This window comes from Gracilinanus agilis, chromosome 4, assembly GCF_016433145.1.
Source record: "Gracilinanus agilis isolate LMUSP501 chromosome 4, AgileGrace, whole genome shotgun sequence".
In the NCBI taxonomy this organism is placed as follows: domain Eukaryota; kingdom Metazoa; phylum Chordata; class Mammalia; order Didelphimorphia; family Didelphidae; genus Gracilinanus; species Gracilinanus agilis.
In genome coordinates this window covers 427,814,317-427,837,551 of record NC_058133.1, presented here as the reverse complement: position 1 = coordinate 427,837,551, position 23,235 = coordinate 427,814,317, and the positions used below count along the sequence as shown (strand labels likewise).

Below are 23,235 nucleotides of genomic sequence, written 5' to 3'. Positions count from 1 at the left end.
ACACCTCAGTGTGGTCTTAGGCAAGTCGCTTATGTTCCCTGTTCTTCAGTTTCCTGTTCTGTAAAATCAGGGGCATAGGACTATATTACCTTCAATCCTCTGTCCATTTCCATAGTCACAAGCATTTATAGAATTCTTACAACATTTTGGCTGTTCCATATACTTGGATATAGAGAGTAAATTTTGAAGAAATATAACAACTTCTAGCTGGAGAGAGAAGACAAACTCAAATATGAACAAATGTCTTTAATTTATATCTCATCTTACATTTTTCTAGCCATCTACTTAGGTCATGCTATTATTGACAGTCCTACTTCTTCTACTTGGACCAATAACCATTATACCTATCCTTTAGTACCCGTGCCCTAGTGTCTGGAGAAATTAATTCATTCTTTTTATGGAAAATTCCACTCTTGAATTGAACTCTTCTGATTAGAGCCTAAGTGAGTACACATTTATATAAGCTCTCTATGTTTGGGAACCAGAAATTCTCTAATTGTGACCCCTTGGGGGTCTCCTCAAGACACATTCAGGGGGTCTATAAGGTCAAAACAATTTTTAGAATAATACTTATATGTTATTTGTCTATTAAAATACTCTTCCCCTTTCCAACTTCATATCTGTTATTATATATAATATGTCATATACTTTGACTAAAATAACAGTGTAATAAAAAAATTATTGAAGAAGTAGATATAAGAATCCAGCTGTTTTCCATTAAGCCAGATATCAATGAGATTTGCAGAAATGTGTAAAATAATGCCACCTCACTAAATTTTGTTTTGTTTTGGAAAATATAGTGATTTTTCATTTAAAATGTTATTTATGTTAACTTATCATGGGTTTGTCAGTTATTTTAAGTGAATTACTAAAACATTTTATACATTTATGTTTTAATTTCTAATTATGGTAAATATTGACAGATATAATCCACATAAAAGATGATATTTATTCTTAGTTTTTCGGCAGTAGTTTTTAGATCATGGGCTGTAGTTTGCCAATCTAGATCTCTGCAAGAGCATACTTAGTTTTTCCCAAAGAGGGATCTCATAGTCTCTGGCTTTCCATCTCTGGTTCTGCCCAGAGTAAACAAATCAGTAGTATCAGTCCTTCCGGAAATGGTGTATCTGTTGATTGACTGCTTGGTGAATCAACAGATTATCCTTTTGACTTTCTGCTAGGAGAAGTGGCCCCCAGGCACCACTCCCCTACATTTGTTTCCTCCATTAGAATGTAAGATCCTTATGGATTTATTTATATTTGCATCACCAGAGTTTAGCATAATGATAGGCGATTAGTAAACATTTAATAAATGATTTGTCATTCATTAATTCAATTAAATATAATTTGAGGTCCCTCTATACAAACCCTAGACCCTCAATAGGTTTGGGTCAATGACTAGTTTGGTAGACTGGAGAATGCTGGGTATTATTTGGGGCACACCACCCAGAAGAAATGACATTCAAACACTGATATAAGGAAAGCAACTATATTGCTTGACAGTAGGTAAAGGGAGCAAGGCTATTCCATGGGAAAAGATATGATGAAATTTTAATATTGGCATGGTTTACAGGTACTTTTCATGTTTTTACCAAAATGCCTCCCTGACCCTACAGGCAGAATCAAAGATACAGATCTGTAGATATGTTAAGTGATCAGCTCCTGCCTTTGGAAGGCAGATTTGAAGGGTGGCCCAATTCCCTTTCCTTCTAAACAATATTCTATGATAATAAAATCCCATCAAGTTAAATGTAAATTGACTTGCTAAGAGGAGAATATAAAAAGGAAATGCCTTATCTTAAGGACTTTATTGGAGGATATTTGGATAAGGAAAACTTTTAAATTGGGAACAAACTCTACTATAGAGATTTGAAAACATGGTAAAATTGACAATTTTCTTCAGTGTGAAGCCTGGTAATATTTTTACCTAGGAACATAATAGAAATCTAGCACAGTTTCTTTTGAGCTCTTGCCAGTGCTATATTTTACTGTCTGGCTTATGGGTTGTCATCTATTTGGTGATTTACTAGCACTAATATAGAGAAAGGAAGGGATGGTACAAAGGGAGCCCTTTTCCTAAGGAAGACATTCTTCTCCAGGGAAATTTGGAGGCTGATAACTCATATTTGTGAAGGAGAACTGTGCTCATGATGGACTAATTTTTTAATCACAAAGAAAATACCTCACCAGACTCATGTTTAAGAGATACTTTAGTGGAAGTAAAGTACCTTGATATAAGGCAGGTAAATAGAGTTGGGGAAATGATCATTTATTTAATGTTGCTATAGATCCTCAGAGTTTATAATTCTTTTTTTTTAAAGAGCTGCAAGTAAGTGCTTCATAACAATTATTAGCATGTAACCTGCTACAGGGCCAAGACAGCATCTTTTAGGGATTCTTGAATGCAACAGAACAATTTGAGGTTTCTAGAATTTCAAAAACATGCTTCCAGCCCAGTCTTCACAACCAGCATCCAAGTAAGCATCTTCTGTAGAGAAGAGGGCAGTTATCCCAACCAAATGCCAAATAACTACCATTCACATGGCAGGCACACCAGGCTAGCTAAAGCAGTAAAGCCCCCAAAGTCAGAGATGTGCCCACATGCGCCAAGAAAGTCAGAAGACCACCATTTTGACTACCATCTTTCTTCAGACCCAGATGGAGACAGCCCAGGACACTAAGCTCAAGAGTCTTAGGAAGAGTACAACCCCTGTGCAGTCAAAAAACTGCTCCCGCACAGGCTACAATTATAGCCATTGAAGACCTAGGGGAAAAAACATCCTTGCCATCTTGACACTATCCAAATGAATGATTCAACATCAGGAATTGATTTGGCTTAATTAACAAGAATGACATTTTAAAAAGAGTATTACCATCTATTTTCCTGATAGACCTTAAGGACCATCAGACCTTTTCATCTGACTTGCTGCTGTAACTGTCCCTATGTAATCTCTTCCATTCAAATGTGAGTTCCTTGAGAGAAATGCTTGTCTTATGTTTCTGTTGTATTCCTAGTTTTTAGCATATTTTGCACATAAATGCTTAATAAATGTTTTATTCAATCACTCATTAATCAATTATGCTCATGATTTAAGAAAAACTAATATATATACATATATGTATGTATATATATATCATGTTAAGGGTTGAAAATTACTTGATAAATATCTCATTTCATCCTCACAAAAATCACAAGAGGCAAGTCCTATTACTATCTCTATTTTGCAGATGAAGAAACTGAGGCATTAAAGAGGTTATTTAACTTGCCCAGGATCATATAGCTAGTAAAAGTTTGAGAATGGATTTGAATTCAGGTATTCTTGACTCCAGGTCCAACATTCTATCCACTCTGTCACTTAGCCTCAAAATGGGTTTCAAAGGTTACATTCCCTACTACTTAAGCTGATTAGAACAACTGGGGAAAGTCGTGGAAGGAATCACCATGGCCTTATTGAAACTGCAGGACTTTAGGATAGCTTGGAAACATATGCTTCTATCTTTTGGACTGGGCAGTTCTGCTTAGTCCTGACTTAGAACAAGTACTTCCTTTGGGTTTAAGGTGTTGGTCCTGGCAATATCATCTATTAAATATTTTAGGATTAGAAGGGTCATTCTATAGCAATTAATTTAATGCCACATCATTAGTGACTGGGATAAGAATTACATAAATTCAAGGATTAATCCAGGGAATAAAATCTATCTATGAAAGTTTGTTTCCTATTAACAATAGTCAGTTAAAGATTAATGTAAGTTATTAATATTGACCTGGAAACAATAAGTTCCATGAGGGAATCTTTCATATAATGAAATTAGCTTTGGATTTGGAATCCTGATGAATTTAAATGTGGCTCTGCCATTTGGGCAAGCCAGTCCTCTGTGGACCTAACCTTCTTCATATGTAAAATGAAGAGATTAGATTAAATAGGCTATTAATATCTCTCCCATTTATAAAATTCTTGAAATCTTAAATATCTTAGATACTTTCTCCTTCTACACACTATATGATCCTATGGTCCTTTGTGCCCCAAGAATCTTTCCTAGTACCTGAAGTTTGCCCGAGTCTTAGAAGTGACAGTTATATTATCTGTCAGATTTTTGACAGATTTTCTCAAAAGCAAGAAGCTTTAGGCAAGTGGAATAGTGGAGACAGCATTGGACCTGGAATCAGGAAAACCTGAGTTCAAATCTAGCCTTAGGACACTTACTAGCTGTGTGACTCTGGGCAAATCACTTAACCGCTGTCTCTCCAAAGACAACATCCTTCCAGTATCCCTGATTCATAACTTTGGCATTATCCTCAATTCCTCTTTTTTCCTTATCCCACATGTCCAATTATTTGCTAAATCTTGCTATTTCTATCTTCATTACAAATCTCAATTCTGAATCTTTTCTCCATTCTCCATTCATTGCAAGAGTGAGACTTTAGTTCAAAGTCCTCTCACTTCTTGTCTATACTAAGGAGATGTCTTCCCTGATTGATTGGTCTCTCTCACTCAAGTCTCTCTACTCAATCCCTCACACCATTGCCAAAGTGATTTTCTTAAGGAAGATCTAACCATGTCATTCCCCTGCACTATTTACTCTGATGCTTTTTGCCTATAGAACTAAATACAAATTTCTCTGCTTAATTTTTAAAACCCTTTACTACCTGGCCTCAACCTATGTTTCCAGGATCATTGTACAATACTCTCCCTCACACACCCTGCAATGCAACCTAACTGGACCTCTCTCTGTTTTTTATAAATGATACTCTACTTCTAATCTTTGCATCTCTGAACCTTGAGACACATCCAATTTCCCAAACCTGCAATGAACTCTCTCCTTGCCCTAACATGATCCAATTCTTCCCTGCTTGGTACACTCAACTATTAATGACCTCCCTTTCTAATACTATCTTATATTTAACAATTTTGACTTTAATTGTATTTATTCTCTTTATATTTTTTCTGTATGTATTAATGTGTCTTTGTATTTCCTCCCCCACATTTAAAATGTAAACTCCTTTTTAGATTATTTCATTGATTATATTTGTACCACCCCTGCCCCCAGTGCCTAGCACAACTTAGGACACAGTAGGCACACAATAAATGCTTATTGATAATTCTGTCTGTTTAAAGTGTATCTCTCTTTTAAGGTCTATCTGTCTTGAAAGAGTCTCAAATACTTTACTCACCTAAAAAGATTCACAAATATCTTTCTACCTCTAGGTGTACATCTCTTTCTTTTTATCTATCTATCTATCTATCTATCTATCTATCTATCTATCTATCTATCTGTCTGTCTGTCTGTCTGTCTATCTGCCGGTCTGTCCATCCATCTATCAATCCCTTACTCCTCTTCCTTCCCTCCCTAGGAATTATAATTAAATTATGTTTCTAGCAAAAATCTTGTTAATTGATTATCCTAAAGCTTGACTCACAATTTTCCAGGGACTTCTCAAGCCAACATACTCCTCTTTTGCTACCTCTCTGCTAGAAGTTCTTAATAAATGCTTTTATCCTTCAGTTGCCAAATGTTCTCTTTTTTCAATTTCTATAGCACTTACAATCTATAATTTGACCCGGAATGAAATACTTTCATTTTTAGTCTCTCTGACTACATTATAACTATTTAGACAAAAGGAACTTTAACTCCATACACATATATCTACATACATACATATATTGAAGTATGTCTAAGAATATGTAGTGCTCTCATAGTGGAAAGAATATTATACCCAAAAATATTACACCAGAGGGCCCAGAATTTGTCTGTTTCTGAGTATTTCTGGCTGTGTAACTGTGGTAAAATCACCTTATCTTCCAAAGCTCAGTTTCTTCATTTGTAAAACAGAGAAGATAATTAACTACTATCACAGCCTCATTAGGAGGAAGGCGCTTTGTAAATATTAAAATGTTATATAAGTAGGAGTTGTTGATTTCTCTATTACTGTTATTAGAGAGATATTTAGTCCTCTAGGAGGTATCATCACCAAATTTAGAGAATAATTATTTGTATTCCCATGAGTAAATTAGAGGTGCATTAATTAATTCTCTATCTTAAATGAGCATGGTGAAAAATGACGATGCTTGCAATGTGCTTCCTTCTAAGAAAATGGAGGTTAGTTACAAATGTTGAATACAAAAGTGTTCATTTTTCAGAGAATCCCAGCATAAGAAAGTTTCCTTCTCCATTAAAGATGTTTATTTTGGAATGAAAAGGAGGATCTTTTCCAAAAATTTTGTTTGGAGAATCAGAATTGAAATTTATATCATCGATGAGAAAGTCAACAGCAGTTAAAAGCCAAACTCAGCTATTTTAAGTCTAAAGGAAGAAGAGATTTACTCCAAGGTAAGCTGGAAATAATTTGATAAAGTAGAATCCAAACCATAAGATCTTAGTGAGTACCTTTGGATCTGAAATAGAATTTATTTCACTTATATCACTTGAGCTTTATGGATATAGAAACTAGAAAAAAATCTGAGGCCTAAGTGATGCTGAAAAGAGAGATTTCATATGTCCCTCATTCATTTTCTCATGATTATCTGAGAAGAAAATATTGCTGCTCCAAATGCCTTTAAAAATCTGTCAAAGGTTTCCCTGGATATCTCTCCAAACACTGTTTTAAAGTTGTAAGACTGACCCAGGGGAAAACTAGAGTAAAAATAAACTAACTTTGTTGACAGCATTAAAGGGGAAGACGGCAGTTCTTAAAGATGCTATTAACAGTTGAATCTTGTTTGATGTCCTGCTGAAAGATAATGCCTAGGGTCAGGTAGGTAGAACAGAGGAGAAAGAGCCAGACCTGAGGATGGTAGGTCCTGGGTTCAAATGTGGCCTCAGATACTTCCTATCTATGTGACCTAGGGCTAGTCATTTAATGGTGTTTGCCTAGCTCTTTCCCCTTCTGTGTTGGAGTTGTTACTAAGTCAGAAGTAAAGGTTTAAAAAAAGACAGTGCCTGGTAGAAACACACAACCAGTACTCTGAAGAGGAAAAAGAAAAGAATCACATGCAATTAAAGGTACTGAGGTTTGGGACATGGAATCATAGGATATTAGATTTAGAGCTGAGAAAAGATCTTAGAGGCTATTGAATCAACCCCCTCATTTTTCAGATATGAAAACTGAGGCTGAGAGAGGCTAAGTGTCTTGTGGAAAGTGACATGGTCAAATGTCTAAGAAAAGCTTTAAATATAGCTCTTCTTGATTTCAGGCTCAGTACTCTAACAACCTTCACCAGCTAGTTGTCTTATTTAAAGCGATTGCAAATTACTTAGGATAAAATTATTGCCTTTTCTTTAGGCCAAAAAAAGGAGTTTCTATAAAAACAAAGCCCTCTTTTGTATCTAATATTTTTTCTTTATCACACAGGGAGAAAATAAAATGAAAATAAATACTGAAAATTTTTACTTTTAAAAAATAGGGTCGATCTTTTTAGATATTGATAAGCATTAAAAAATTTAAGAAATAAAATGGCCAATAAAAACTTTTCACATAGTGTCCCTTAAGATCAAAACCTGTATTGTATGCCCTCTGACTCTACTTTACCTAACTTCCATTCTGATGGGTAACCTGTCAAGTCTCAGGAGGGTAGGGGGCTACTTCTCTCCACAGGGTTCTCAGGGTAAGTGGAGGGATTGGGAGTGGTTTCTCTAGTGTAGTGATGTTCATAAACTCTAATCTGGTATGCTCCCCATTGAATAATTAGCTAGGTGGAGTAAATTATCTTTTATGTATGTGTATACTAAGGTGCAAATAGATACAAAATATCATTTCACAACAGATGGCACACTTTCCCACAAGTACATACAGAATTTAGGAGAAAGTCAATTCAAACTCAGAGAACTCTAGTGGACGATGAAAAATTGTCAAAATTCTTATACGTGTAGTTAGTGGTAAATGACAAATAGTTGCTTTTTATTGCTTTATATTTGTTTCATTCACTATTTTAAAAAACTATGTGATGGAATTAATTTTCTTATTGGTCATATGCTTCCATTTTAGGTATTTGTTATCTTAGTATTAATTTTATTATTATTAACACTTCTAAGAGAATTACTGGGGGATGATAATAAAGAATCTTAGTTTCCTTTTTTTTTTTTGAGAAGAAATCTACATTTCTTCACCTTTGTTCATAACATTTGAAGATTACTTATAGTATCCATCATTTTTTAATATTTTAAGGGGGGCATCCAGGTGGCTCAAGAGACAGAAGGTCATAGGTTCAAATGTGACCTCAGACACTACTTAATCCCTACTGCCTAGCCCTTATCACTCTTCTGCCTTGGAAGTAATACACAGTATTGATTCTAAGACAGAAGGTAAGGGGTTAAAAAATAAATAAATAAAAGTAAATAAAAATAACTTTTAAGTAGTAAATTCAAATCTTAGTGACTTAGGTTGCATACTCTCTGGACTAAGTAATTGGTATACTTACAAATTTGACAAAGCACAACTTTATTTTTGTTAATAGTTATTTCCATGAGGCCTAGATTATTTCCCAATGGCCTCAATTCCTTTACTTAATTTTTCTTTTTAAGTGTTGATCAAACTAATGAGTTTAACATTTAGATGTTTTTGAATCATTATCAATTCTATCACTTAATTTATTTGTGTTATTTTCTCCTTGGTATTTGTAAAAAGTTTTATTCTCTGTAATGCTTTTATTAACTCATTCAAATTTTCTGATGCAAAAATTGCTCTTCAAAGTTTAGTGCAATGCCATACCCTCAGTGTATCTTAACAAATACAAACGGATTATGACAATATATAGACCCATGCCTTTACTTTATTTTTAGAATGAATTTTTCTTTTTGGATTTATTTCACTGGTGAATCATGTAGAATATTTCTTGTTATTTTGGGAACATCTCCATGTTGGCTTACTTGTGACTCCATGTTTATTTTTCACAATCATGAGTTTTAAAACTTCCTCAGAGATGCACATTACTCAAATTTTTTAATTCAATAAATTGTCTTTATACAAGCAAAATATTTTTGTAGCTTTTAAGTTCAATTCTCACTCTGTTGAATTGGAACATGTTCAGGTTGCCAGGCTGCAGATTGTCTATTATTCTCAGATTCTCTACCAGCTTTGACAGTTCCCTAGAGTTGTGATCAGAAACACTTTTCCTACCCTAAAGACCTCAGGTGTGCAATTTCATTCACTATGTTCAATATCATCATTTCTTTCCACATACATACAAAATTGCTAGAAGAGACTGTTATATTCACAGACTCCACGTGTCAATGATGCCTGTGGATGTATAACAGTCTCTCCTAGCAGTCTGCAAATGACATTTAACTTCATGTCTCTTCACAAAGCCCACTGAAATCAAAGGCTTAAATTGGTCAGATAACAAAATTATAAAGTCATTTTGCAACTTTGGCCTTCTCTCAGATTTTTTTTTCCTGCTATATTTTCATATATTCCTAGTGGCTCAGTGGCTCCAAATACCTTCTCCTTTCTGATTCACCAAGAGGAGAATCCTAGATTTTGCTGAGCCATTCCATTCAGACCAGGTTCCTGGACTGATGCTTGATCTTGGAGTGGATGAGAAGACTAAAGGTTAGAACAGAGACAGCACACAATGACCTCCTTGGTTGTCACAGTTGGTTGCTGGGAACATATTGCTCCTATTCCCCACTCACTATCCATTTCAGTTCCAATTTAAAGCAAATCCTCCTTTTGGAACTTGGATCTTGGATGTCCTAGAACTACCACATAGTGTGAGGACATCCTATGCTTCATAGCTTTACAGCTGCTTGTTTACAAGGTATCTATTTAAAGAATCACATTTCTAAAAAATAAGGAGGGAAAAAGCTTCCAAGACAATGATCCGACTACATTTTCCCAAGATACACCATGAACTGAATCAGAGATACACACTTTGTTCTTTCTATCTCAGCACAGTATATATAATATAAAATAGCACAAGAACTCTTAAATTTCTTCTTAGTGGAATGACTAATCATGACAATATGAATATTATATTTTTGAAATATAATATACAATATTAAGTATTTTACTACCACATAAATGTTCATGTGAATAGCATCTTCTTATAGATCAGCATTACTGTAACATCGACATATATTTAATTTATTCTGGCAAATTGAAACCTGGATGTTGAGAGCCATTGGATGTAGAGAGCCATTGGAGAAATAGGATCAAATTTAGGGCCTGTTATCTGGATTCCCTACATGACCAATCCAGGCTGAGGCAGTCTTTGTGTTTGGTTCTGGTCACCTGAGCCCTGAAAAGCTCTGGTACCAGCAGGTAAGTTAATCCAAAAACAACTTGATCCCTCCAAAAGGCTATTAGGAGTCATTTAGAGAAACAGAGTCTGTAATAGATATTTTATCTGGATCCCATTACAAAATCATCGGCAAGTAAAACTTTGTGTATGATTTTTCTGCACTGCATGTCAGGACACAGACAGAATGGGCCATCTAAGGTAAAAATCTGAGGCTCCTCTTTTGACTCAATTTTAGATCCCCATCTTTCTTAATATTCTTATTGGAAAGCTTTGAGTCTTTAGCAGACCAGCATCTACTGAGTTAATGATTCCTCTCCTTGATAATTAAGAAGCCTGAACCCTAACAAACATTACTTAGATAAGACTGCATACTTAGATAAAACTGGAACCTTTAGTCTGGACTTTATTTGACCAGGTGCAAACCTATAATCCAGAGCATCTCTATAAAATATTTCCGCTCCCAGAATTATCCCCTACTAATTGATGGTTGGAATTTGGCCATTGTCTTTGTACTTATACCTTTACTCTTTAGACTTTAATGGGTTGTGTATGATTTGTTACCCCTTCACAACTATGACTCTTTCTTTGTGTTCTTTGTTTGAAATCAGTATAAAATAAACTCCAAAGCCCACAGAGTTCAGATCAACATGGGCTAACCACTAGTCTGGTTGTTCTCATTTTCTTTCTCCTGTCTTATCAATCCTATGCCACCATACGCCACTCAGAACCTACCTACCATATAGAGGCTGGCTCTCTATACCTGGAGTATACCTAAAACTTTAGAAACATAATTCTCTTACTCTAAAGCAAGAGTAAATGTTTTGGTTTGTTATTCTTAAAAATGTATAATTTAACTAAGCAGTATTGTTTTATTTTTAGGTATAGACCTGATCTCCTAAGAATGGAATCTACTTGCATCCTAATGAATTTTCTCAGCTCTCTGTAGCTTACAGTCTTATGGGATAGTTGTTCTTTACACAAGAAGGGAAGTAAATTGCCCAGGACACAACCTGTATATTACAAAGGCAACACTTGAACCCAGGTCCTTCTGACTTCACACCTGGCTACTACCCTCAAGCTACCTCTCTATTATATATTTATAGCAATGAAATGTTTTAAAATATATCTACTGGAAATCTAGCCTCCATCACTTCCTATGTGTGACCCTGGGCAAGACATTTAATTCCAATTGCCTAACTCTTCCCATTCTTCTGCCTAGCAACTGATATAAGCCAGAAGATAAGGGTTTAAAATACACGTGTGTGTGTGTGTGTGTGTGTGTGTGTTGTGTGTGTGTGTGTGTGCGTGCTTATACTAGAAAGATGCAGTCAGATATCGAGTGTTAAATTCATTTTCATTTTCAAAGAAATATAAGGGTGTCCCTGAATGCTACACTTATTTTTTTTATTAATACATGACAGTAAATATGACTAATTGGATTTTTAAAAATGTCATTCAATTGTTTTTATTTTTTAGTCAAGAATAAAGAACTAGGGAACTAGCAGTTTGGGCAATGGAAGATAGCATTTTAAAGAGACATTTCAGTGAAATTAAAGTCTTGGTCTTACCATGCTTATTGTCGTTCAACTTTGCCTTAGAAATCAGTACTTTAATTACTTTAATCATGTGCTAACATATAAATGAACTCTTAACTTGTTAATGACTTTGTGAACCACTGAGTCTTAGAAATGAACAATTTTAGTGAGTATTCTTGATTCTCATCTTGAGACAATTTGTGGAGAAAGTTTTTTATTTTAATTTCCAGGTACTATTAGATTCCTACAACTTCTGACTTAGTTTCATTGGGAAGCTATGAATAGGGAAGGACTCAGGTATTGTGAAAGATAGACTTGTTGCAGATCTGGGACAGTTATTGGCGCTTATTGGACCCTTTGATGTTCTATCCAAGACTTGAGCAACTTAAGGTACACAAGACTTCAAAATGGACAAAGAAAAAGAGAGGGAGGAATTGGTTGGACTCTTGGGAGAAAGTCTTAAAGGAAGCAAAGAACTTTCTGAAGCAGAGGTGAAGGTTTGAGGATCCTAAGATAGCACTTTGCTATTATTCAATGGTGTCCAACTCTTCATGACTCTATTTGGAGTTTTCTTGGGAAAGATACTGGAATGGTTTGCCATTTCCCTCTCAAGCTCATTTTACAGATGATGAAACTGAGACAAACAGGGTTAAATGACTTGCCCTAGGTCACACAGCTAGCATCTGAAGGCAGATTTGAACTCAGATCTTCCTGACTCCATGCCTGTCACTCTTCACTGCAACACCTAGCTGTTTATGACTCAAGTTATCATAAAATTAAATATAGGACAGTCTTCATTTAATGTAACAATTTTGCAAAAATTCACACCTAAGTCCATAAACATTCAAGACAATTTTCCTTCCTACTTCAATGAATCCTACTTTCCCCAGAGACCCCTGACCCTTCCAACTTATTGTATTATCTGAGAGCTGAGACCTTCAACAAGAGGAACACAATTGTGTTTGCTAGGAAGTGAAAAAAATACCAACTTATTCATTAGTTTCTAGGAGGGGAAACATGCACATCTGTTAAACCCCTCCAGGAAGTCACTTAGCCCCCTTCTTCCTCTCAGCTCCAGTTCTTTCCATCTGTCTGTTTCTGCTCTCCTTTTAAATGCCAAACACTAGGATAAAGCTCAGGTGCTGGAATTGGTAATGAATGAGTCAAATTTCTTTAATGGGTGTTAAAGGGGAAAGCATCAACTAGGATCTGGTGAGTTCATACATTAGAGAAAAGTCAATCTTGTACAATAATTAACACATTTTGAAGGAGACCCAAGAGGGAATCAGGGGGCTCATCAGGTTTCTATTAGTCACACCCTCTTTATTAGAAAAAAAACACTAGCCAGTTGGACCACAGTCAAAGGAGGGCTACCAGAATGGTGAAGGGACTGAAGACTCTGTCATAGGATCAGTTGAAAGAATTGGAGCTGTTTAACATGGAGAGAACTTAAGAGGCAACATGAGAGTTCTCCCTAGTCATCTGAAAGACTAATATGTAAGAGGAACTGGTCTTGTTCTGCTTGGCTCCAGAGAACATAAACAGGAGTATGAATGAAAGTCAACTGCAGAGAGGCAGATTTCATCTTCATGTCACTTGTCCAAAAGTGGGGTGATCCACTGCAGGAAACAGTGGGTTCTCTTGTTATCAGAGGTCTTTAAGAAGAGGGAAGATGATCACTTTTCAGGAATATTGCAAAGGAGATTCTTGTCTAAACCATGTGGAACAGATGATCTCTGAGATTTCTTTACACTCAGATTCTGTCTGAAACAGAAAAGTGTAGAACGAAAGCCAAAACTTCCAGACTCCCATGGCAGCACTGCTCTGCCATGAAGAGACCTTGCCTAGATCTTTCTTCCTCCTTCATGTACAAAGCAAGAGACAGTTGACTAAAACCAGGCTAGGGTCTCTTTGACCTTTATTATATCCACTACCTTCAGATCGCCTGAGAAAGAGGCTAATGTGAGCTCAGAGCTTCTACCTGCAAGTCCTGCTTGCTTTCCATGCAGTTCAGATGACCCAGCTTTGGTAATAGGGTATATTTCAGTATGTTCCCTTGTGATTCCCTATATGTGTTGTCCAAACAAAGTCTGTCTTTGTATTTATAAAACATTCTTTATGCAGGGTGGGAGAAGATAACAGAGGGAGAGAGACAGAGTTAGGAGAAAGGAGGAGGAGGAATAAGGAATAGGAGGTGGAAGAAAGTGAGGAGAACACTTCAAAATAGTCTCATAGTTTAGTTTAAATACAGGCCCAGTGGTTCCTCTTCATAATTTCCAATAGTGTGTTCCATTCATTCATAGCAAATGCTCACTTAGAATGTAAAAGAAAGGAGCTTTCTTTATTTATCTGAAGGCTTAACCCATTATATGACTACAAAGGCAAATAAGATTTAAAGAAGCAGGAAACTCCCTGCCAGATTACTGGGCTATGGTGAGGTAAAGAAGGGGAGAGGAAGTAGCAGCAAGGGGATAAATTGATCAGGTTTCCCTGAGACAGCAAAATGTATCTAAACAAAGGACTTTTTAATCACATCAATGAACCAGATGAGATTTCAACTCTTTAGGATTATATTCAGTTCAAGAAAGTAATACCTTTTCCTTATAATCAGATGACCACTGGCTTGGTATTTTACTGCTCTCTCAGAGTTCAAAAATTCCCTGGCTTTCCTCATTCTATGCAACTTCCATGTGAAGGAGAAAAAAAAATGCAGCCACTTCTTATTAGTCTCCTTGCTAATAAGGGACTATATCTATACCTTTCTTGCTTAGTACATAAATGATGGATGCATTAAATTTATTTTTAATAAAATACCCTAAAAAGTGCCAGAGACCTGTGACCTCTCACTTTAATGTGCCCTAATGAAGAACAAAACTTATGTTACAGATAGAGCTTTTGCTAGTTTTGTGGAATTGGTGTCATCACTGCCATTACACTTTCTGAATTTTTGGAGATTCCTCTGCCAAAACCTCAGGTAGCCAAGCAGCCCAGGTTAGCATGCAAAAGGGAACACAAAGAGGGCACAAAGAAAAAGGTTTTGAGGGTACCTATGTGAAGAGAGGTCCTGCCTAGCTCTCTATCTCTCTCCTCACAGCATCATAAATTCCAGCATCATGAATAGCTAGGCTAAACACCAACAGGGAAGCTCTGCTTTTCCTTCTTTTTGTGTTCGCTGCAAGCAATCCAAGAAAAGAAGAGAATCTATCTCATGGCTTTTTAAGGGAAAAAAAGCTACTGTCTCACTATTCCTCACATGCAGGTTCCCTGCCTTCCTCCTTGTGACAACAAAAAGAAGTAGCAATCTAAGATCTTGGAAAGGCTCACAAGAGTAGAAAAAAATAAATCTGTTTATTTTCAGGACACTATATTTATTTCTTTATTTCTGTGTCTCAGTTTATATATCAATAAAATAAAAAATTCTATTCTGATATGACAGTTATGTTACGAAGGGTTAAAAAACCAAATAGAGGATTTGCTATAAGTTTCTAAAGAAGTCAAGAAGCCATTAGAGTTTATTGACTTTTAAGTGTTAGGGATGGGACTCAATCTCAAGTTTCTCCTAACTCTTTGTTTATTGTGCTTTACATGCTCTCTCAAGTCAGCAGAGAAAAAAAAAGATGAAGAAAGAAAGAATGATTGGCAAACTCTCAGAGGAAATTGGAGGAGATAGATTGATGACATAAATACAGAGGTTGACCTTGGCCAGAAGAACCACCTACCCTTTTTTAGAGACTAAAACAGAAAAAGTAAGAATTTAGTATAACATGCAAAGATTTTTTTATTTTTATTTTTTTTAAACCCTTAACTTCTGTGTATTGGCTTCTAGGTGGAAGAGTGGTAAGGTTGGGCAATGGGGGTCAAGTGACTTGCACAGGGTCACACAGCTGGGAAGCGTCTGAGGTCAGATTTGAACCTAGGACCTCCCCTCTCTAGGTCTGACTCTCAATCCACTGAGCTACCCAGCTGCCCCAACATGCAAAGATTTTGAAGTATAAAGTAGGGGAGACTAGGGAGCACACAGTAGATCATCTCACATTTCTCAGTAAAGGCAAGGTACATTGCTTTGGAATCTCGTCAACCTGTATTTATTAAGTGTTTACTATGTGTTAGACACTACATAAATATAAGTAGAAAGAAAGACAGTTCCTGCCCTCAAAGAGTTTACATTTTAAAGAACAGAATGCTCATTGGGGAGGTGATTTAATAGGTGACTGGGGAGTAAATATAAATACACATGATCTCTTAAGGTACTATGTACTCTGCTTATGGAAAAATAAAACCTTTCAAGTAAAATACAGTATTCAAAACCATTTATTAGGTATTTCAAAGAATGGAGTAAGATAGAAAATCATTACTAAATACATATGCCTAAGTTCAAGCAAAGGAATACTTCCATACTTCCCCAAATTTGATTAGACTAGTGTCAGAACTCTCTCCATTGGCAAAGATTATAGCCCTTTCTCACATTAGTAAATTATTTTATGAGTTTGTATAGTAGAAAAAATATCATTAAAGCTATGTATGGCCATACAGAAAGGTAAAAGAAGAGTGATCTTTGTGATACACTGGTACACCTCTTTCTCCACTCCTCTATCTAATCCCAGCACTCTACTTTTTCCAATCCCAGAAATTCCTTCCCTAGATATGAAGGAAACTAGAGGAAGACCTCTAGCACACTGGATGGCTCCTCCATGAAAGATTTATCAAAAGACATGAACAAAAACTGCATAGGATGAAAAGATGTAAAAGAATTGCCAACCATGCTAGTAAAAAGTCTACCCACAGTAATATAAATAAACACAATTTTATAAACTAAAAGAGATAGCTAGACACATATATAAATGAAAAAATAATTAATCAATAAACATTTATTAAGTACTTCTATGTGCCAGGCACTGCGCTAAGTGGTGGGAATACAAAAAGAGACCAAAGACAATCTTTACCCTCAAGAGTTCATAATTTAACAGGGAGGCAACATACACAGAAGCTAAATACAGGATAAACAGGAAGGCTAAAATTAAGGGGGGTAGGAAAAGGCTTCCTATAAAAGCCTATTAACTGAATACATTATTTCCTACATTGCAGACACAAGAATCTTCAAAACGTACACACAACACAGGATGTCTTAGAGAGACAATCTGAGAGTCTGTGTGGATAGTGACATTGGTGGGCAGAGTTCATGAGGATGAGGATGTAATTCATCTTGGGAGAGAGACATGTGGGTTGGCATTGGCACCCCCAACCTATATCTTCCCCAGGACTTGTATTAATAAAGGTCATAAGAATTGTTGATTGTGGAGATGCTGTAGCATGGAAGGTGTGGCCACTATGATATAGCTGAATTTAGTTTATATGAAACAGTCTTGATTAGACATTTTCTTTTTCTTCCAGCTTAGTCAAAGGGGAAAGTACTGATTAATGATCCACCTATTCTGGCATATAAGCAGGAAGCCCTTTCCTGCTTCCTGTAGTCAGAAAAATCTTAGGTTTCTGTGACTTCTACTGTCAGTGTGAATCAGTTCCCCTTCTCAGTGAGAGTTCTGTTCAATCTCTTTTCTGTTCTGTCTTATCTGACAATATAAAACTAATTTAGAGCTGTATCCTTGGTTATGTGATTATTAGGGGAATGCTGAAGGTGGAGAGGTTGCTTCCAGGGCTGGAGTAAATGGAACTCAAAAGTTGGCCTCGGGTGGGGACTTTGCAGTCGAATAATGGGCTTCCCCAAATAACTTACCAATCCCCCCCAGGAGCATGTAGCTACAGCTTCCTAAACTTATCCAATATCATATACGCAGATGAAAGAAAGACCAGAAAGAATAATCAAATCTGAATTCCCCTGGACTTTTTGTTCCTTAATGAGCCTAATGACCTAGGTTTGAGGGCCAAAGAGAAAAGAGACTGGTTCTGGGTTATTCTGTTCTTGCATATCTAAGGAACGCTACTAATTCAATTTTTTTTTTTTTTAAACTGCAGACCTTCTGAATTTTGGATAACTGATTCAAGCTCAATGGCAATGGCTAAGGAAATATCATCCGTGATCATAGGTATCATTTGCAGAGGCCCTTTTGAAAGGACTTATTTAAAGATGATTTCAGAATTCTACTAAATGTGAATTAACTAGGGTAAAAATTCTTAAAGACCCAATACAAACAATCAAATTTAGATAATCAGTGTATTTATATTAATTACTAGGAGATTCAATTAAGTGAAGAGGGAGAAAGCAAACAAACTCAATATCATAAAGTAGCAGTATTTGTTAACCACAGTAGAATATTATGTCACATCATTTCATTCTTAGGAAGCTGTTCTTCTTTGGAAAACATTACAAGCTGAATAATAAATGGGAATTATGTGGTATTATTCCTGGGAATTATCAAGTTATATATTTTTATGAAGTTGGTATTTATTTGCATTGACCGATTAGCTCAATGGGGCTTGAAGCCATGAAAAACAGTTTGAATGCTTCATTTTCTCTTTTGCTTGACAGGTTTGTATTTTGAACTCTGTTTCTCCTCAAACCAGAGAATGTTTTCATAAAATATCCTGTTGTAAACATTTTCTCTTCCTTTGACCTCTATTTTGACTAATTCTTCATCATTTAGTCCATTCTGCTGGTAGAGAAAAAAATTTTATTTTTTTTAGATGTCATGTTTTCTTATTTTTCTTATTTGTGAAAATTTCTCAATTCCAAAAGATCCTGGTCATCTGCTTGATTTACCTTTTCTTCCTTATTCTTATAGCTGTCTTTCCCACTCTCCTCAATCCCGTTCATTGTAGACCCAGTCAATATGTGTCAGGTATCAGATAAGTTGGCTCTGTGTCCTTTTTTTAAAATACCCTCAGAATAAACATGAACACTAAAGGAAGATAGGTTCTTATCAGAAATCTTAAAGTCCTAATATACAAAATAAGGGAACAAAGAAAAGTGTATATGGGTTGTGCTACTATCGAAAGGTTGTGATCTTTAAAATATTTTTCAGTTGTTACAGAATCACCTAGTTTGTGACTAATTTCAGAAAGCACAGACATTAAATCAACTGACATTATTAAGGCTATTTTGAAACATAGCTTCACCTGACTTTCAGAGATGCCTCTGGGGTGGATGGAACTGTATGATTCATCAGAAATATTTTCTACTTCATTTTGTTTTTTTAGGCACACAATCAATACGGAGAAAGAAAAAACATGTAGGGCAAAAAAATACCACACAATGGGAAAACACTTTGATCATGCAGCTAAAACCTGAGTTTAATTTAATTTCTTTAAACTTTGAAAATTCTAACAAGTTATCAACTTTATCAAACTGGATTTTATTTTTTCTATCTATGTATCTATGTATCTATGTATGTATGTATGTATGTATGTATGTATGTATGTATGTATCTATCTATCTATCTATCTATCTATCTATCTATCTATCTATCTATCTATCTATCTATCTATCCTGAAGGCTGAGGTTACCGTCCCTATATCATCTAGGCTTAAAGGTACAGTATGCCCAATACCAGTACTGAATGACACAAAAACTTTGAATTTCTCTCTTTGTGACTTATGCCCCATTCACTCTTCCTTAAGTAGCCTCATAGCCTTCTCATTTCCAGGGGTTCACCATATTGGTATCAGAATTAGTACAGGCCTAGCTATTGCACCTCAAGTGGTTCACCAGCCTCAGTCTCCCCAGTAGCAGGAAATGCAGACATGTGCCATCATACCTGGTTCAGATTATATTTTAAAATGGTTTGGAGTTATTATTTTGAATCAAGCAAATAATGATGAACTATTTGGGGAGGAAGCATAATACAAATAACACAATACAAAAGGATTGTAACATATACATTTTGGGGGGTTCCAAGAAAGAACAGAATGGTTCAATTTCTGTATTGTACTACATAGTCCTGAGATAGCATGTTCCAGTTAACTAAACATTATGGTTAACCAAGATTTATCTCATATACCATTTATGGATGATCAGTTTTCAAGGAACTGGATTAGAACAAAATACTATAAACATTAAAGCTATATTTAACATAATGACATAATGCTTTGGTGATTCAGAAATCACATAAATGCTGAAAGGTATTCAATAGGATTGCAGATCCAGAGCTGGTGTTATCTACTAAAAACCTCTTCCCACTCTCATTCCCATGCATTAATTGAGACAAGAGGATGCTGGGTTAATTTTTTGTTGTTGCTAGTTTCTTTCAGAACCACCTCTTTTGGCATAATTTTGGTATGCTAGTCCTTGAAAGAACACCTGGCCAAGTTAAAAAATACTATTAATTTTAATTGGTAGGTGACTTATGATTAGACTAGGTTCTAACACAATATTGTCTTTCCTGGCTCCACTCCAGTTCTGAATGAACCAATCCTCAGTTAATAATAATTCACCTCTAGATAGTGATTGAAAGTTTACAAATTTTCTTGCTCAAAACAACAGTGTCAATCTTCATTTTCTCCATTTTGCATTTGAAGAAGTTGAGAAGCAGAGAAGATAAGTGGTTTGCTCATATCACTTTCTATCAGCATTGAACCCAGGCCATCTGATTCCTAGTTCAGGGTTGTTTCCAGTATACTTTCTTCCTCTCCTAGTCAATGATGTTGAACAAGCTTCCAGTGCCTCTCCACCCTGACAACAGTGTGTTGTTAAACAAAAGGACTCAAGCTTCAAACATTTCAGCTCTTTACAAGATGGCAAAGAAATGTTTTGGCAAGAAGCTACTACTCACTACAGCCTGTTACACAATGTTGAACAAAACGCTTTTATGAAACATTTTGTTGTGGACAACTGGTTTGTATGTTAAGACACAGTCCCCCATCTCAGTTTACTCTAGGTTATTCTTTTCTAAATAGTCTTTCTTCATCTATCCATTATGTAGATATACAAATGGAAATTTTCTGAAGTACTACACCAAACACAGCTAGATGAATCTTCAAAAACTCAAATCCTGATTATAGATGATTAGTTAAAAAACATTTATTAAGTATCTTTTTGGGGTAGCTAGGTGGCTCAAGAGATAGTCAGTCTTGAAGATGAGAAGTCCTTGGTTCAAATCTAGCCTCAGCCACTTCCTAGGTGTGTAACCCAGGACAGATCACTTAACTCCAACTGCTTAGTTGGTCTTCTGCTTTGGAACTGATACTAAGTAAGATTTATTTTTTTTTTAAGTATTTATTTATTAGCATTTATTTAGTGCTTTAAAGGGAATTTAAAGATTAAATAGAGTAAAGACTGCTTTCAAAATGACTGCAATAAGAAACTGAAAAAAACATGGGGTTATGAGATTTACGGTTATTTGGAAAGAAGAGAGAGAAAGGAAATTTTTTCAATCTAACTGGAATAGATCAGTTCGATTGGTTTATAGGTCCTAGAATTTTTGTTGTCCAGAATTTTGACTTTGGTCTGATGGAAAGTGCTATTCAAATTGAATCCCTAATGTTTTCATTAAACTATTTTGGAATTGTACCCAGGGGCACTAAATGTCCCATTGAAATGTGAGGTAGTTGTATCATTTGCACATAAACGTGAAGGAACCACTACATTGCCTGGAGAAATTTTGGAATCCATGTTAAGAAAAGGTCAGCATAAAGTGCTTCTGTCATTAAAGCTGTGTAAAGGGCTATGGGAAATAAAAATGGTAGAGAAATATTCTGTGATCAAAACCTATAATGCAAGGCTAAAAGAAAATAATTTAGGTCCATCAAATCCAGCTTCAATGAAATAATGGTGGCTTTTATTATGTCACTATTACTTGTGGTGGAAATTTTTTAGAAACTTCAGGTCTGATTGATGTCAACTTAATAGAATGAGAGTTGTAAACTGACCAGGAACCTGTTAATCAAGTGTACTTTCTCTGCCTTTTGCTTGTATTGATTAATTCATTCTCCTATTGTGTATTACCATGTAATTAAGCACCTACCATGGGCAGAGCTCACAGGCATTAAGGGAGGAGACTTACAAAGATAATAAAGTCATGTCTCATTGACTTACATGATTTGTTGTGTAACTCAATGTGAATTTATTCTGTTATCTTTTATTTAGATGGTCCTTCAAGCAATTGTTGTAAAGCAGAAATAACGCTGTCCTCTGTTTGATTACAGGTTCTGCCACTTGGTTGTAAAATTTGGGCAAATCCCTTAATTTCTATGGGCCTCAATTTCTTCATCTGTAAAGTAATGGATTAAACAGGTGGTCTCTAAAGCTCCTTTCAGATTAGACATTTAATGATTCTTTGTTTCATGTTGGAGAAATTGTATTATTCATTCAGGATTGTGTCCCCTGAATGATAGGCAGATTATCAACTCCATCCAGTGGCAATGAAGCATTGAAACTGGCTCTATATGTACATGGCACATTTGTTAATTTTATATTCTGTGGTGTTTCTTCCCTTTAAGAGGTTCATTAATTACCATTTTATGACAAATCTATTAATATAGTTTTCATCATCATGATCAATATATATATTGAACATTCATCATGGCACCATGCTAGATCCACTAGGGATTTTGTAGATTATGCACTTAGAACATGCCCTTGTTCTGTGGGAATTTACAATCCAGAGGAAAAGTGGATAGACATATACCAAGAGATAAGTATTTGTCACAGCCAAAAATCCACCAATAATTAACAAATTATGAGATTGTACTTTTCTTATAATATTCTTCTAGTCTTAATTTTATGATTTATCTAACTGTTATTATGCCATTAAATGATGCTTCAAAAAAAAAATAAACAGAGAAACAATTTATCACTTTGGCAGGCTCAACAAATACTGTTCAAATGTGCTAATAGCCCCAATGGAGACACAGGAATAACTTAACTAAACAATTAGGCTGAGAACAGAGGTGTCCATAAAGGAATAATTTATTAAACTGCTAAACACTGACATCTATTAATTGAAGAAATATATGCATTCTGTAAATATTCAGCTAATATTAATTGTGCATAAAGCACAGTTGGGTACTAAGGGAGGGGTTATGATATACTGGAAACAGTCCTGGATTTGAAGTTAGGAGATACGGGTTTGAGTACTGTATGACCCTGGCCAAGTACACTAACTCTCAGATATTCAGTTTCTTTATCTACAAATAGGGATACAACTCATGCTACCTGTACTTCACAGGGTAGTTATATGAAAAACTTAGAAGAACTATACAACTGAAGGTAGCTTAGTTGACAAAGTGAGTAGAATGTGGGTAGAGTCAAGAAGATCTGATTTTGAATTTTGGCTCAGTCACTCACTAGTTATGTGACCCTGGGCAAATTACTTAATCACTCTGTGTCTCATTTCCTCATTTGTAAAATGGGAATACTAATACCATCTATTTGACAAGGTTGTTGCTTTTGTTAAGATCAGATAACACATGGAATGTACTTTGCAACTCCCCTAAAGCACTCCATAAATGTTAGGTATATAGGTATAAACATATATATATATGTACATATATATATATATATGCATGTC

At 35.5% G+C, this 23,235-nt stretch overlaps 1 protein-coding gene across 2 annotated transcripts in view; it reads right to left on the bottom strand.

The window, feature by feature from the left end:
* Nucleotides 1–23,235, bottom strand: part of PACRG (parkin coregulated) — a 596,812-nt gene that overhangs the window by 89,939 nt on the left and 483,638 nt on the right. The window contains exons 7-8 of one of the 2 annotated variants that reach the window (XM_044671843.1): nt 9,824–9,849; nt 4,833–4,843 (exon numbers count right to left, since the gene is read on the bottom strand). The exons of the other annotated variant lie outside the window; for it this stretch is intronic. Of the exons in view, the coding sequence (XP_044527778.1) occupies nt 4,833–4,843; nt 9,824–9,849 (37 nt within the window). The remainder of the gene's footprint in view (nt 1–4,832; nt 4,844–9,823; nt 9,850–23,235) is intronic. 2 annotated transcript variants of the gene reach the window in all.